Source organism: Mobula hypostoma, chromosome 4 (genome assembly GCF_963921235.1).
Source record: "Mobula hypostoma chromosome 4, sMobHyp1.1, whole genome shotgun sequence".
NCBI lineage: Eukaryota > Metazoa > Chordata > Chondrichthyes > Myliobatiformes > Myliobatidae > Mobula > Mobula hypostoma.
In genome coordinates, this window is record NC_086100.1 from 61,056,413 (window position 1) to 61,073,779 (window position 17,367).

General features: G+C 40.6%; 1 protein-coding gene across 2 annotated transcripts in view; it reads left to right on the forward strand.

Moving 5' to 3' along the window:
* The window catches only part of ift80 (intraflagellar transport 80 homolog (Chlamydomonas)), a 288,715-nt gene that overhangs the window by 32,484 nt on the left and 238,864 nt on the right, over window positions 1–17,367 (forward strand). For both annotated transcript variants that reach the window (XM_063045849.1, XM_063045850.1), the window contains exons 3-4: window positions 11,248–11,471; window positions 14,917–15,027. In XM_063045849.1, the coding sequence (XP_062901919.1) occupies window positions 11,248–11,471; window positions 14,917–15,027 (335 nt within the window). The remainder of the gene's footprint in view (window positions 1–11,247; window positions 11,472–14,916; window positions 15,028–17,367) is intronic.

Sequence of the window (17,367 nt, forward strand, 5' to 3'; positions counted from 1 at the left end):
CTGTTCCTGAACCTGGTGGTGTGAGCCTTGAGACTCCTGTGCCACCTTCCTGATGGTAGCAGCAGCGAGAAGACAGCATGGTCTGGATAGTGGGGGTCCTTGATGGATACTGCTTTCCTGCAGCAGTGCTCTGTGTAGACGTGCTCAATGGTGGAGAGGACTTTATCAGTGATTGGCTGGGCTGTACCAACCAGGCTTTTCCATGCAAGGATATTGGTGTTTCCATACCAGGCCATGATGCAACCAGTCAATATACTCTCCACCACATATCTATAGAAGCTTGTCAAAGTTTTGGATGATATGATGAATCTTTGCAAACTCTGAAGGTCACTGTGTGCTCTCTTTGTAATGGCACTTGCACATTCGCTAGAGTTTACAGAAATGGTGCAAAACACAAAAGCTATCCAGTGAGAAGCAGTTCTTTGGGCCAAAACACTTTGTTAATAAGAAAGGTCAGAAGAAAATGTCCAGACTGGTTTAAGTATCCCTGAAGTGGATGGGCTATAGCAGCAGACAACTGCCCTCTGTTCCACTCCTGTGGCCACTTTATTAGGTATACTCCTGAATTTAATAAATTTGCCGCTTGGTGTATAGAGAGATTGCCATGTATTTAAAACAAAAATAGATTTTTAAGAGTGATGTGAGAAGTGTGAGATAACACGAGTCTGTCCTTTTTATAAAAAAAAGGAATGCTCAGAAGTGACCGAGAAAGAGGTCATACGAATATTGTTAAACATTTTGATGGGTTTGATAGAAATGGGAGAGTATTACTTCTGATTTACTAGCACGTTATATGTTTACTTTTCAGTGCCTTAATATGGAGAAGACTGGTATTTGTTTTTTAATGGTCCAAGTGAATAATTTGCTTGAGAGTTGGAGAATAACCAGGATAAATATCAGCTAATCATATTAGAGGTGGGAGATTGCACTGAAGTTCACTGTGTTTTGGTTCTATTCTTGATGATATGTTAAAGATCAGAGAAATTAGTAATCAGGCTGGTGTATTGTCTATGTGCAGGTATTTGATGTGCAGGTTAAATAGAATAAGTCACATATGTGGTTATAGATCAGAGTAGGAAATAAAACACAAGGACAAAAAATATTATTACCATTAAACTTTAAGTTACAATTTCATTAACATTTGAATCAAATGGGTGACTTTTTTAAGCAATGTTTAGAATTGACAATTTTGTAGATTTTTGTTTTCAATACTACTACTGTTGAACGAAGTGGTACTTCCAGCTTGCTAGCTTCTTTACAATCAAATCATGTAATTTGTTACACATTGATAGACAGTTTTTAGTGGGAAGGGAGGGGGGAGTTGTTTTGACCTGTTTTATGTGGAGTTTCAGTGAATTGCTTTTTGTGCATGTTTAAATCCAGAAGTATGGCGGAAAGGAATATACAATTACTTAGAAGTGTCATTCTGTTCTGGAAGACTTCCAAAAACTGCAAGAAACCCTAGAGTTTCTACATAAACAATAAATTATTACTTAAAATTTTAAACATCATAATTGTACAATATCATAGTTACCAAAGAAGGAGTTGAGAGCTGTAACCTGATCTGAGAATTCAGATAGCATTTTAAAGCACTTGTCCTTAATGATACTTTCTGAGCACCTCACTTAAATTACAGCTATGTACTTCATTATTTGTGAATCCAATATTAAACTGTCATATTGAAATTATTTAGTTATTCATTACAGTTTGCTTTGAGTTAGCTCAGTATTCATAAACCTTTTTAGTAATCTGCTGGAGTTGGACAAATCTTAATCATATTGAAAATGGGTGGAAAATCTAATTTGGACATTATTTTTGTACTATTGACAAGTTAAATAATGGAATAATTTAAAAGGAATACATTCATTGATTTTTCTGTGTAACAGTAAGTAGCAATCATGCCTTTGGCAAGTAACGAGTTTGAGTGATCAAATCTCACTGACCTCAAAGGCTTGCTTCCTAAATGTGAGGATGTTAACCCGATGTTGGTAAAGTGCATTTAGTTCACTGGAGTATTATTAATCCTTCTATTGCTCACTTTACAATCTGATCTCACTTCTTGGGTTCCTGATCCACCAAATCATCTGATGCAGTGGTTCCCAACCACTGGGCCACAGACCAGTACCAGGCCGTGAGGAAATGATATGATTTGGCGATATGAAACAAAATGAATCAGCAGCACCATTCTTCATTCCCTGTCGCGGACTGTTGAACTTGAACACCGTCAGCCAGTCCGCAAGAATATCGTCAATATTAAACAGGTCCGCGGTGCATAAAAGGTTGGGGACCCCTGATCTGATGAATACTCTTTTCATAAGTCCATTAACTCCTTTCTTTTTGGCCTTCCATTCATCCAGCTCCGTTTTGGTCTTTGCATCTACTTTTATAGCAGCTTTTTGTCTTCCACTTGAAGTTCGTGCAATAATCTTAATGAACACAGAATAGATTCTGGTTCTTTATACTCTCAAAAGCTGAATGCTTGCAATTTCCTGAAGCTGCCTGAACTCTCTTCCAGTTTAAAACCACGCCACATTTTGCAAGTAACTGTATGATTAACATCAGAAGCTCTCTCAGATATGTTGCCTATGAAAACTATTGCAGTCAGACCACTGTTTTTGTCACTTTCTTTCTTCCTCTGAGCAGCATGGTCTTTCCTTTGTCCAATATGCTTTCCAACCACAGGCACGGTTGGCACCAACATCTTTTTGCCCTTGTACAGCCTGGAGACAATTGTGGCATCATCCAGTACCTTTCCTAAATTGCTGTAAGTTGGCTTCGATGTGGCATGCAAATTGTGGATGCATCTCCAATCACGTTGTAGTTGTTTCAGCCAGCTACATTCCCACAAAGCTGGTCCTCCTGTTTTTATGACGTACAAGCTCAATGTGGCTTGTTGGTTATATTTCACTGTTACGAATGTCACTTCCACAGGAGTTATATTTTCTCCAGTATAAGTTCTTAGTTGGATATCTGCAGGCTTTAGTATCTTTGAAATGCTATTCAAACTCATTTTGTGGAATGACTGACAAGAGAAAATCTGCAGATGCTGGAAATCCAAGCAACAAACACAAAATACTGGAGGAACTCAGCAGGCCAGGCAGCATCTATGGAAAAGAGTACAGTCGATGTTTCGGGCCAAGATCAGATACAATGTGATAAGTAAACATTAACCATATATTTGAAAGTTGGTAATGCTAGTAAAATCCTTACATGATTATAAATATAATTATTTTAAAGAGCAGGCCACTAAATACCCGTTTTGTATTGTTTCTTCACTCTGTTGTATTTCACCTCTCTTCATGCCAGTGTCTCTGCCCTTCTTCATTTTCTCTTGAAGTCTAGTACTATTAGATTGACTGTAATTTCCTTTTGAGAGCTCATGTTATTTTCTTCTGCATTGCATTTGTGGAGCATTGTGAGCATAAAGAATATTAATTGATTTCATGACCTTGTAGCAGTGAGAGCAGAGTAATTGTAGTCATGATTGACTACGGCATTTTAAGCGGTGTTTTAAAGCTTGAGGCAGATGATGCAAATATGCCAGTTCAACCGTGGGCTTTGCATGCATTGGTAATGAAATGCAAACCGTTTCACCCTAACATTCTTGGGCATTCTATCTTGGTTTCAGTCAAATAATTATTACTAAATTATCAAAGAACCCATTATGCCCAATCTGGTTTTCTGAGGCAGAATTGTTAGCAATCACCCAAATATGACCTGTAACTTGCTGAGGTTCCTCTGAAGCTATTTCTGAAAATTTTGAAAGGAACTGGAGATATTTGTTTTTTCCCTACATAGTATAAAAAGATTTGTATGGATTAAACATTTATTTAAATATTACATGACTGATTTAAGAAAACAAAGGGTTTAGAGCTATTTTGGATTATTTCTGGTGTCATTCTGGCCAAAACAAAGCATGTTGGCTGACGTGTTTCATGTTTTCATTGCATTTACAAGAAGAAGATGAAGAAGTTACATGCAGGAAGATGAAGCAGTTTTATTTATTTTTACTTGATACCTTACCAAAGGCGCAGCTGAGATAGGTTGCTACTTATGAGACTTTCTTTTGCCATGAATATTGGCTTCACATTAGAAAATCTATCAGTGATGGTTTTACAGCAAATATCCTGATTTAATTTAGTTGCCGTGTTTGGTTTTGAATTGGGAAAAATGTATTTGAAGCCCCAAGGCTTATTATTTAGGGTATGAAAACAGCATGCAATAGTAGTAAGTGGGTAACAGAGTTGAGATCAAGTTTTTTTTAAATGTATAGATTGTAGGAAGCAGAAAGATTGGGATGCTTAGACCATAAGCTATATGAGCAGAAGTCGGCCATTTGGTCCATCAAGTCTGCTTTGTCATTCAATCATGGGCTGATCCAATTCTTCCAGTCATCCCCATTCCCCTGCCTTCTCCCCATACCCTATGATGCTCTGGCTAATCAAGAAGCTATCTATTTCTGCCTTAAATGGATCCAATGTCTTGGGTTCCACAGCTGCTTGTGGCAACAAATTCCACAGATTTGCCACCCTCTGACTAAAGTAATTTCTCCATTTCTCTGTTCTAAATGGACGTCCTTCAATCCTGAAGTCGTCCCCTCTTGTCCTAGACTCACCTACCATGGGAAATAACTTTGCTATATCTAATTTGTTCAGGTCTTTTAACATTTGGAATGTTTCTATGAGATCCCCCCTCATTCTCCTGAACTCCAGGGAATACAGCCCAAGAGCTGCCAGACGTTCCTCATACGGTAACCCTTTCATTCCTGGAATCATTCTTGTGAATCTTCTCTGAAGCCTCTCCACTGTCAGTATATCCTTTCTAAATTAAGGAGCCCAAAACTGCACACAATTCTCCAAGTGCTTTATAGAGCCTCAACATCACATCCCTGCTCTTATATTCTGTACCTCCAGAAATGAATGCCGACATTGCATTCGCCTTCTTCATCACTGACTCAACCTGGAGGTTAATCTTTTGGGTATAATGCACAAGGGCTCCCAAGCCCGTTTGCATCTTTGCATTTTGAGTTTTCTCCCCATCTAAATAATAGTCTGCCCGTTTATTTCTTCCACCAAAGTGCATGACTGTACACTTTCCAACATTGTATTTCATTTGCCACTTCTTTGCCCATTCACTTAAACTACCTAAGTCTCTCTGCAGGCTGTCTGTTTCCTCAACACTACCCGCTCCTTCACCTATCTTTGTATCATCAACAAATTTAGCCACAAATCTATAAATCCCATAGTCCAGATCATTGACATACATTGTAAAAAGCAGCAGTCCCAACACCGACCCCTGTAGAACTCCACTGGTAACCAGAATAGGATCCAGCCAGCCAGAATAGGATCCCTTTATTTCCACTCTTCGTTTCTGTCGATCAGCTAATGCTCCACCCATGCTAGTAACTTTCCTGTAATTCCATGGGATGTTATCTTGCTAAGCAGCCTCATGTGCAGCACCTTGTCAAAGGCCTTCTGAAAATCCAAGTACACCACATCCAGTGCATCTCCTTTGTCTGCCCTGCTTGTAATTTCCTCAAAAAAATGCAGTAGTTCGGTCAGGCAGGATTTTCCTTTCAGGAAACCATACTGACTTTGGCCTATCTTGTCATGTGCCTTCAGGTACTCCGTAATCTCATTCCTAAATTGATTCCAACAACTTCCCAACCACTGATGTCAGGCTAATAGGTCTATAATTTCCTTTCTGCTACCTCTCACCCTTCTTAAATAGTAGAGTAATATTTGCAATTTTCCAGTCATCCGGTACAATGGAAGAATCTATCGATTCTTGAAAGATCATTGTTAATGCCTCCACAATCTCTCCAGCTAATTCGTTCAGAACCCGAGGGTGCATTCCATCAGGTCCAGGAGATTTATCCACCCTCAGACAATTAAGCTTCTTGAGCACCTTCTCAGGCATTCACTGCACATAATTCACCTCCCTGACACTCTTGGATGTCCGGTATACTGCAGATGTCTTTCACTGTGAAGACTAATGCAAAATTTGCATTCAACTCCTCTGCCATCTCTGCGTCTCTCATTACAATATCTCTAACGTCATTTTCTATTGGTCCTATATCTACCCTCAGCTCTCTTACCCTTTATATACTTAAAAAAAGCTTCTAGTATCTTCTTTGCTATTAGTTGCCAGCTACCTTTCATAATTCATCCTTTCCTTCCTAATGACTTTCTTGGTTTCCTTCTGCAAGTTCTTAAAAGCTTCCCAATCTTCTATCTTACCACTAGCTTTGGCTTCCTTGTACAGTATGCCCTCTCTTTTGCTTTTACTTTGGCTCTGACTTCACTTGTCAGCCACAGTAGTGTCATTCTTTCTATTCGAAAATTTCTTCTTATTTGGAATATATTTGTCATTTTTCACAGAAACTCCAGCCTTTGCTGCTCAGCTGTCCTTCCTGCTAGTGTCCCTTTCCAGTCAACTTTGTCCAGTTCCCCTCTCATGCCATTGTAATTTCCTTTATTCCACTGAAATACCAACACATTGGAATTTAGTTTCTCCATCTCAAATTTCAAAGTGAACTCAATCACCTTCCATCCAATCCTCTAGTGGGCTCAACAACAAGCTATTTTAAAAAACCATCCCTTAGACATTCTACAAATTCTCTCTCTTGACATTCAGTACTGGCCTGGTTTTCCCAATCCACTTTCATGTTAAAATCCCCAACAATTATTATGACATTGCCCTTCTGACATGCCTTTTCTATCTCTTGCTGTAATTTGTAATCCACATCCTGGCTGCTGTTTGGAGGCCTGTATACAACTGCCATTAGAGTCCTTTTACCCTTGTCATTTCTTAACTCAACCCATAGAGACTCTACAGCTTCTGATTCTATGTCATCCCTTTCTAATCATTTAATATTATGTCTTATACACAGGGCCACACCACCCCCTCTGCCTACTAACCTGTCTTTCCGATACACCGTATATCCTTGGACGTTCAGCTCCCAATGGTAGCCATCCTTTTGCCAAGTTTCAGAGATGGCCACAACATCATACTTGCAAATCTGTAGCTGAATTTTGAGGTCATCCATTTTATTTCTTCTGCTGCATGCATTCAAGAATAACACTTTCAGTCCAGTATTTGTTGCTTTCTGTTTTAACTGCACCACGTCTCTACTGCCCTCTAAAATCATCCCACTAGCTGTGAGTATGCCTCATCTCCTGCCTGTCCTTTCTAACATCTCTGTTGCACGTTATCTTTGATTTATTTCTGTTTTCCCCTTCCTCAGTCCTATCACTCTGGTTCCCATCCCCCTGTCAAATTAGTTTAAACTCCCCTAACAGCTCTATTAAACCTGCTTGCTGGGATATTGGACCCCTTTCAGTTCAGGTGTAACTCGTCCTTTTTGTACAGGTCATACCTCCCACAACTTGAAGCCCTGCCCCCTACACCAGTCTCTCAGCCATGCATTAATATGCCTGATCATGCTATTCTTGCACTTGATAGCATGTGGCATAGGCGACAATCCTGAGATTACTACCCTGGAGGTACTGCTTTTCAGCTTGCTACCCAACTCCCTGAATTCTCTCTTCAGGACCTCCTCTCTTTTTCTAGCTATGTCATTGGTACCAACGTGTACCAAGATTTTTGGCTGTTCACCCTCTCCCTTCAGAATACTCTGCACCTCATCCGAGGCATCCCGTGCCCTGGCACCTGGGAGGCAACACACCATGTGAGAATCTCTATCAGGCTGACAGGTATTCCTGTCTGTTCCCTTCACTGTGGAATCCCCTATGACTACCACATTCCTCAATTTCTTCTCTCCCTTCTGCACCATGGAGCCAGACTCAGTGCCAGAGACCAGATCGCTGTGGTTGTCCTCTATCAGGTCACCCCTCTCAACAGAATCCAAAACGAGATAACGATTACTGAGGGGGATGGCCACAGGCGTGCTTTCTACTATCTGAGCTCTTCCCTTTCCTTCCCTGACACTCATCCACTTACCTAACTCCTGCAGCTTCGGGGTTACTAACTCCCTGTAGCTCCTCTCTATCTCCTGCTCACTTTCCCTAATAACCATATAACCATATACCAATTACAGCACGGAAACAGGCCATCTCGGCCCTTCTAGTCCGTGCCAAACTCTTACTCTCACCTAGTCCCACCGACCTGCACTCAGCCTATAACCCTCCATTCCTTTCCTGTCCATATAAATATCCAATTTAACTTTAAATTACAACATCGAACCTGCCTCAACCACTTCTGCTGGAAGCTCGTTTCACACAGCTACCACTCTCTGAGTAAAGAAGTTCCCCCTCAGGTTACCCCTAAACTTTTGCCCTTTAACTCTCAACTCATGTCCTCCTGTTTGAATCTCCCCCACTCTCAATGGAAAAAGTCTATCCACGTCAACTCTGTCTATCCCCCTCCTAATTTTAAATAGATCTATCAAGTCCCCTCTCAACCTTCTACGCTCCAAAGAATAAAGACCCAACTTGTTCAGCCTTTCTCTGTAACTTAGGAGATGACACCCAGGCACCATTTTAGTAAATCTCCTCTGTACTCTCTCAATTTTATTGACATCTTTCCTATAATCCAGTGACCAGAATTGTACACAATATTCCAAATTTGGCCTCACCAATGCCTTATACAATTTCAACATTACATCCCAAATCCTATACTCATTGCTCTGATTTATAAAGGCCAGCATACCAAAAGCTTTCTTCACCACCCTATCCACATGAGATTCCACCTTCAGGGAACTATGCGCCATTATTCCTAGAGATCCCTCTGTTCTACTGCATTCTTCAATGCCCTACCATTTACCATGTATGTCCTATTTTGATTAGTCCTACCAAAATGTAGCACCTCACATTTATCAGCATTAAACTCCATCTGCCATCTTTCAGCCCACTCTTCTAACTGGCCTAAATCTCTCTGCAAGCTTTGAATACCTACTTCATTATCCACAACGCCACCTATCTTAGTATCATCTGCATACTTACTAATCTAATTTACCACCCCATCATCCAGATCATTAATGTATATGACAAACAACACTGGACCCAGTACAGATCCCTGAGGCATACCACTAGTCACCGGCCTCCAATCTGACAAACAGTTATCCACCACTACTCTCTGGCGTCTCCCATCCAGCCACTGCTGAATCCATTTTACTACTTTGATATTAATGCCTAACGATTGAACCTTCCTAACTAACCTAATAAGCTGTAGGCCATCAAGCTGCAGCTCCAGATCCCTAACATGGTCTCTCAGGAGCTGCACCTGGCGCAGATGTGGCCATCGGGGAGACCGGAAGATTCCCAGGATTCCCACATCTGGTACCTAGAGCAAAGTACTAACCCCAAAGACATGCTCTGTATTCCTCAAAAAATGCAAGGAAAAAATGAACTTACCTCGCCAAAGCCTGATTGAGCCAAAGCCCTACTACTCTGACTGAGACCACTTTGTTGATGACCGCTCCACTAGGCAGTGTCTCCCTTTTATGTCTGAGACTTCCCTGCTCTCCAACACACTCAAAAACTTCTATAGGTGTGCTGTGGAGAGCATTCTGACAGGCTGCATCACTGTCTGGTATGGGGGGGGGGTGTTGTGGGGGCTACTGTACAAGACGGAAAGAAGCAGCAGAGAGTTGTAAATTTAGTCGGCTCCATCTTGGGTACTAGCCTACAAAGTATCCAGGACATCTTCGAGGAGCGGTGGTGTCTCAGACAGAAAGGCAGCGTCCATTATTAAGGACCTCCAGCACCCAGGGTATGCCCTTTTCTCACTGTTGCCATCAGGTAGGAGGTACAGAATCCTGAAGGCACACACTCAGCAATTCAGGAACAGCTTCTTCCCCTCTGCCATCCGATTCCTAATTGGACATTGAACCCTTGAACGCTACCTGACTTTTAAAAAATATATTTCTGTTTTTTGTACCATTTTTAATCTATTCAATATATGTATACTGTATAAGTATACTGAATACTTATTATTATTTTTTCTCTTCTATATTATGTATTGCATTGATCTTCTGTTACCAAGTTAACAAACTTCACATCACATGCTGGTGATAATAAACCTGATTCTGATTTTGGTGCTCCGGTTATAGCCGAGTTCCTGCGAAACTTTCCCCTTTTAAACTTTGCTCCTTGACCTGTGCGCTGCCTCCTCTCTCGTAGCTCTCCAACTCATAATTGGTGTGCTGATTGGTGCTTGGAGACTATCGAAAATCATAATTTATGCCAATAACCGTACAGGGATAATACAGTAAAGATACTGGAAATATTAAATGAAATACTAATTGCAGATAATTTTTATCAGTAATAGAAAGCCGAAGCTTAGGATGGAGAGGGAAAGATTGCAATTATTGACACAAGAAAATATTTGTTGGTTTTGTTCTGGATGTTTACAGATTTTTTTTTGGATCATTTAAAATTTTTTTCCCTGCTATGTATAAATTCAAAGCGCAAAGCTTTGGTGTCATGTTTTGACACTTAAAGATAAATAGTTGTAATCTCTTAAATTCAGATGGACCAGTTGCAGTTAAAAAAAAATCCTTTGTGATTTGAATGTGAGGTTGAGGTTTATTCTGCCTCAGGCAGTCTTACTGAGTTCCCTAACAGATGTAATACGATGAATGGCTAAACCGTGCAAACCAGAAGCTTCATGTAGTTAATTTGTAATCGATGCTAAATTAGTAAACTTAGCTTATGTTGTGATAGACTGAGTAAAATGTCAAAAGAACATTCATGAAGAACAGAACACAAAGCTTTTTGAGCTGTTGCATGATTGTGTATATGTCTACAGTGGATATGATTTAAGCTAAGCTGCGATGCGCTTTCCCTTTCTCCTTGTGATTTGGAGTTGAGTGTGCAATAGTGTGATTTTAACAAGTTGAACTGCATTGAACAAATGGGGAAATAGCAAAGGTTAACAAGCTTAAAAAGAATGGAAACAGTATTTACAACAATGATTTTTGATGTTATGGCCTAAGGAGTGGACCTGTAGGCTTGCAAGTCTGCTAGAGGGTCTATGCCAAAGGCATATCTTAACCTGTCACCTGGCAATGTAAGACAGCAATCTGGGAGTCAATTGATTTCAGTCTGTATGGCCATCTTACGTAAAGTCCTTGACAATCTGTTTTTATGGAATACTGTAAATGCAAACTCGTATTAATATTTAAAATTAGATCACTGTTGACTTGTGCCACCATGCTTTATAACAAAATTTGTTCTTATAATTGAAGTCAATATCTGTTATTGATATTTTCTTTAATTTCACCTCACATAAAGAGTTGGTTAGTTGTGTTGGATGGACAACAGCAGATGAGTTATTTTCATCCAGTGATGACCACCAAATCCTGAAGTGGAATCTATTAACAAATGAAACAGTCCAAGTAGTAAGGCTTGCTGAAGAAATTTATCCAATAGATATGCATTGGTTCCCCAAGACTACAGGAGGCAAGAAGCAGATACAGACAGAAATATTTGTGCTCACCAGTACAGACGGTAAGTCTTGAGTCAAAAACTAAGTTATATTATTTTTTTCCTCAGTGAAATATACTTTTTCTTCCCCCCCCCCCGCCATTATGGACAACATATAGTAGGGAAATTTGTAGTACAGAACTTGTTGTATACCATTATTTTTCGCCATAGCTACAATGTATGAAATAATTTCCATTCTGATTATCCAATGCTCTCAAGAAATAGTCCTACACTGAAAATAAAATGGTTAGATGCAGATTACAATCTAATTCTTTGCAAACTAGCCACCTCTTTTCAACCAATTGAATGCATTTCTATTTCCCATGTAGCAGCTCTGGTTTCTGAAAGTAAAATTTATCTGAATAACCACTGACAATTGGATTAAGGCTGCTTAAACTTTGATTGTGAAATGATTTTGCAACCGGGAAATTTTATAATTATGTGAGTTTGGACTCACTACAACAGTGGTCCCCAACCTCTGGGCTGCGGACCGATACATTGCCGCGAAGAATGCAGCGGTGCAGCGGTAGCCAGAACGCACCCAGCACATCTTTAAGAAAAAAGCCGTAATAAACAAGCTAATTAATTAGATGCTGCCTGGCATGTAAATGTCGACCCAGATCAGAAGTGATTGCTGATTGCATTGCCTCTGATCTGGGCCGACATTTACGTGCCAGGCGGCACCTAATTAATTAGCTTGTTTATTTCGGCTTTTTTCTTAAAGATGTGCTGGGTGCGTTCTGACTACCACTGCACCCCTGCATGCTTCACAGCAATGTATTGGTCCACGGCCCGGAGGTTGGGGACCACTGCACTACAATACCATAGAAACATAGAAAATAGGTGCAGGAGTAGGCTATTCGGCCCTTCGAGCCTGCACCGCCATTCAGTATGATCATGACTGATCATCCAACTCAGAATCCTGTACCAGCCTTCCCTCCATACCCCCGATCCCTTTAGCCATAAGGGCCATATCTAACTCCCTCTTAAGTATAGCCAATGAACTGGCCTCAACTGTTTCCTGTGGCAGAGAATTCCACAGATTCACCACTCTCTGTGTGAAGAAGTTTTTCCTAATCTCGGTCCTAAAAGGCTTCCCCTTTATCCTCAAACTGTGACCCCTCGTTCTGGACTTCCCCAATATTGGGAACAATCTTCCTGCATCTAGCCTGTCCAATCCCTTTAGGATTTTATACGTTTCAATAAGATTCCCCCCCCCCCCACCCCAATCTTCTAAATTCCAACGAGTACAAGCCTAGTCGATCCAGTCTTTCATCATATGAAAGTCCTGCCATCCCAGGAATCAATCTGGTGAACCTTCTTTGTACTCCCTCTATGACAAGAATGTCTTTCCTCAGATTAGGGGACCAAAACTGCACAGAATACTCCAGGTGTGGTCTCACCAAGGCCTTGTACAACGGCAGTAGGACCTCCCTGCTCCTGTACTGGAATCCACTTGCTATGAATGCCAGCATACCATTCGCCTTTTTCACCACCTGCTGTACCTGCATGCCCACTCTCAATGACTGGTGTATAATGACACCCAGGTCTCGTTGCACCTCCCCTTTTCCTAGTCGGCCACCGTTCAGATAATAATCTGTTTTCCTGTTCTTGCTACCAAAGTGGATAACCTCACATTTATCCACATTAAATTGCATCTGCCATGAATTTGCCCACTCACCTAAACTATCCAAGTCACCCTGCATCCTCTTAGCATCCTCCTCACAGCTAACACTGCCGCCCAGCTTCGTGTCATCCGCAAACTTGGAGATGCTGCATTTAATTTCCTCATCTAAGTAATTAATGTATATTGTAAACAACTGGGGTCCCAGCACTGAGCCTTGCGGTACCCCACTAGTCACTGCCTGCCATTCTGAAAAGGTTCCATTTATTCCCACTTTTTGCTTCCTGTCTGCCAACCAATTCTCTATCCACATCAGTACCTTACCCCCAATACCGTGTGCTTTAAGTTTGCACACTAATCTCCTTTGTGGGACCTTGTCAAAAGCCTTTTGAAAATCCAAATATACCACATCCACTGGTTCTGCCCTATCCACTCTACTAGTTACATCCTCAAAAAATTCTATGAGATTCGTCAGACATGATTTTCCTTTCACAAATCCATGCTGACTTTGTCTGATGATTTCACCGCTTTCGAAATGTGCTGTTATCACATCTTTGATAACTGACTCTAGCATTTTCCGATGTTAGGCTAACCGGTCTATAATTCCCTGGTTTCTCTCTCCCTCCTTTTTTAAAAAGTGGGGTTACATTAGCCACCCTCCAAACCTCAGGCACTAGTCCAGAATCTAAAGAGTTTTGAAAAATTATCACTAATGCATCCACTATTTCTTGGGATACTTCCTTAAGCACTGGGATGCAGACCATCTGGCCCTGGGGATTTATCTGCCTTCAATCCCTTCATACAAATTTCCAATCTTTTGTTTCTAGTTTACTTAGTGTGCCATGTAAGTCACATGTTTTATAAATTAGCTGTTGGAAAATGTGACTGAAATGTTTTACTTAATAATTACAACAAATAAAATTCTGGTAGACTAACCAAATTCAATTTCATTGAATTTCATGAAGTTATTGCATCTCCTGTTAATATTAGAGGGTCTGGTAAATTGAAAATAATGCTAAGAACTGACAATCCATTGGAGATGACTTCAGATTCAGTAATTCAGTAAACAGCTGAAACATCAAAAGGTGAAGGAAGTGGATTATGTATTCTTATTTTCTGAACCTGTCAGTAAGAATTAATATGGAGCAAATGTCTAAAGATTGAAACACAAAAGGTAAACAAATTTATATGGTTTTCACTGGGGAAAAAATCTTATTTTCACTAAAATTATTAGGTTAATCAGAATTAGTAGTTTCAAGTGTAATATTAAATTTATGGCTGTGTTGAATTAATTGTGCTTCAGAATTTAAGAAATGCTGTTTACCAGTTAATATTCCACAAGATTAAAATAATTGTGGCCACAGTAAACTTTTCAGAAAGGGCACAACCTTATTCAAAATGGTTATTGGGTAGTTTCTGTGAGCTAGTTAAACCTTAAGTGTGTGTGGTATCTGTTTCTCTTTTTTTTAATAGGCACATGTAGTATAGGAATAATGGACCAAAGTACTGGGCAAATATCTGCTGGATTCTTAGAGATTTTTAACAACTGCATATAGTTTTGCTTGTACTTCAGTTTGAACAATGTATGAGAAAGCACTATATAATGTAGGTGATAATCTGCCTAAAGTTTGTTAGTTAAAATTCATGCAAGAATGGTAGATATTGGTTTAGAGAGGATGTTGTGTGTTGATTATACAAGTCATATGATCTCCTGCATATTAATGCCAATTTATAGAACTTCATTGTGAAAAATTGAAGGTACAAAAATAAATTGATCTGATTATACTTCAACTATTTATGCATGTATTGATTTAAAATATTGATTAGCTTTTTCATTTGTCTAAGGTAAATTTCATTTAGTATCAAAGACGGGACGAGTGGAAAAAAGTGTAGAAGCACATCGTGGAGCTGTGTTAGCAGGAAGGTGGAACTATGAGGGAACTGCTTTGGTAACAGGTGATTGAGAGGGAACTTTAAAATTAATTTAACGTTTGAAATTAAAACCATTGATCCATCTTTTGATCTTTGTTTATGCACTTCATATGAGTGAATTTCAGCTAGATAAGCTTTCCTTAGAAAGATACTGTCTGGCAGAAATGATGCTGGGTATAAACAGAAGAATGTTTCCATGATGGCTCAGTAGGACAACACTTCCAAAGCTATGGTCTCGTAAGACACATTTCTGGTACTGCAAAATTTGTTTTACCAGTTGTACAGAACTTGGTCATCACCTCGTTATGTTCTTTGAAGATGTAGCCATAATTTTAATTAGCATCATACACAAAATGCTGGAAGAACTCAGCAGGCCAGGCTGCATCAGTGGTAAAGAGTACAGTTGACGTTTTGGGCTGAGACCCTTCTTCAGGACTGGAAAGGAAGGGGAGAAGAGAATCCTTCTCTTCTTCCTTTCCAGTCCTGAAGAATAGTCTCAGCTCAAAACGTCGGCTGTTTATTCCTTTGCATGGATGCTGCCTGGCCTGCTGAGTTCCTCCAGTATTTTGTGTGTGTTGCTTTGGATCTACAGCATCTGCAGATTTTCTTGTGTTAGTGTTAGTTTCAGTTCATCTGTGAAATTCCTAAATTTATTCAATTTTAATATTTGTAAATGGGAGGGTGGAGATTACCTTTTGCACTTCCTTAAGCACACACTGCTTTCACACTGGGCTGCATGAAGCTCAAAAGTTATAGTCCGTGAGCCAGAACCCCAAATGTGGTCCACTGGTACCATCTGGGGGGAATAATTCTTATAGTGATTTTTGGCAAGTTATACACCCCTAGCGCTAGAAAAATATGTGATAGCATTGCAGCGGTGGTAGCTTGCATGGTAACCTTCATGCTATAAGAACCATGATCTCATGGTGCTTTGCCTATAAGATGAATTATGCCAGGCACCTGTCCCCTTACTTTGCTCAGATGATGAACCTCCCAGAGAAGAATCCTTCTGTGTATGAGGCCTTCAAGACTGGCTAATTCTCAGTGCAGCTGTCAAGTAACAACCCCTTTGGGCAGATACTTGTGGACCAGGCTATTGAAGCCACAGTGAACAAAGACACACAGACTCCTGGAGGCACATCACGGTTCAGCCTGAATGCTGGAGCTATCAAGCGTTACTACATAACAGCTGAGCACCACAGTGCATTCCTGGGACAGTTAAGGGAGATGGTGCAAGGTAACAAATCAGAGCCTTGTCATGCCGAGCTACAGCGGCCAAGAATCCAGAAAGATGAGGAAGCAGTTTCAGCAGTGGCTAGCCTCATACATGAATGGGTCAACCCATTTGCAGAGAAACGGGACCTCATTAGCATCTCTACAGCAAAGGCAGCCTCCAAGGACATTGCCTCCGACCTGATGAAGGCATATGAGATTGGTGAGCAATGCTGTGCAACCTTCAATGATGAGAGACTAGAGGAAGACCCACCCAGCAAAGAAATTCCATGACCCAATGAAAACCAACAAGCTGAAAACATTCAGTGATATGTGTAAGAAGAGAGAAGTGAAATCAAATGGGAGGGCGATCATCTTGAAAGTAGACAGGTTTGGATGCACCATAGTGATGGCACAAGGGTGCAATCTACGTATGGAGGATATCCTTTCTCATCCCCTTGGACCATTGCCCTGGGCCCTGTCCACACCAGAAGGATTGCTGAAGAAGACAAATAAAGCTACTTTAGCCACAACCTTGCAGAAAAATGTAGCAGTAGAAGAGCAACTCTCAGGAAACTCTGCTACAGTGGTTGATGGAATGAACTTGGTCCAAAGAGTGAAAGGTGATCAAGTTACTTTCAGAGATGTTGCCACAATTCTGGGTATGGCTCTGAGGGAAGGCAGTCAGAGTAGCAGAATAGATGTTGTGTTCGACACATGCAAGGAGAACTCTGTCAAGAATAGTGAAAGATCTCTACGGGGTGAAGAGACTGGTCATGAGTTGCAAGCTATCACAGGCACACAGATAGTGAGGCAGTGGAGGAGCTTCCTGACCAAAGTCAGTAACCAAAATAGTCTCATTAGCTTCATTGTCCATGAATGGAGGAACGCGGAGTACAGAGCAAAGCTATAGGAGAAGATTCTGTATGCAACTGTGAATGACAAATGTTACAGAATCACATCTCAAGACAGTGAGGAGATGTCAGCTCTTCAGTGTCAACAAGAAGAAAGATGGCCACCTACTTCTCCATGCTGCCCATGCCACAAGAGAGGGATACCAATCTGTAGTGATCTGCTCAGAAGACACAGATGTCTTTATCATGCTTTTAGCATTTTGCGACAAGATTGAGGCCCCATTGTTCCAGAAGTGTA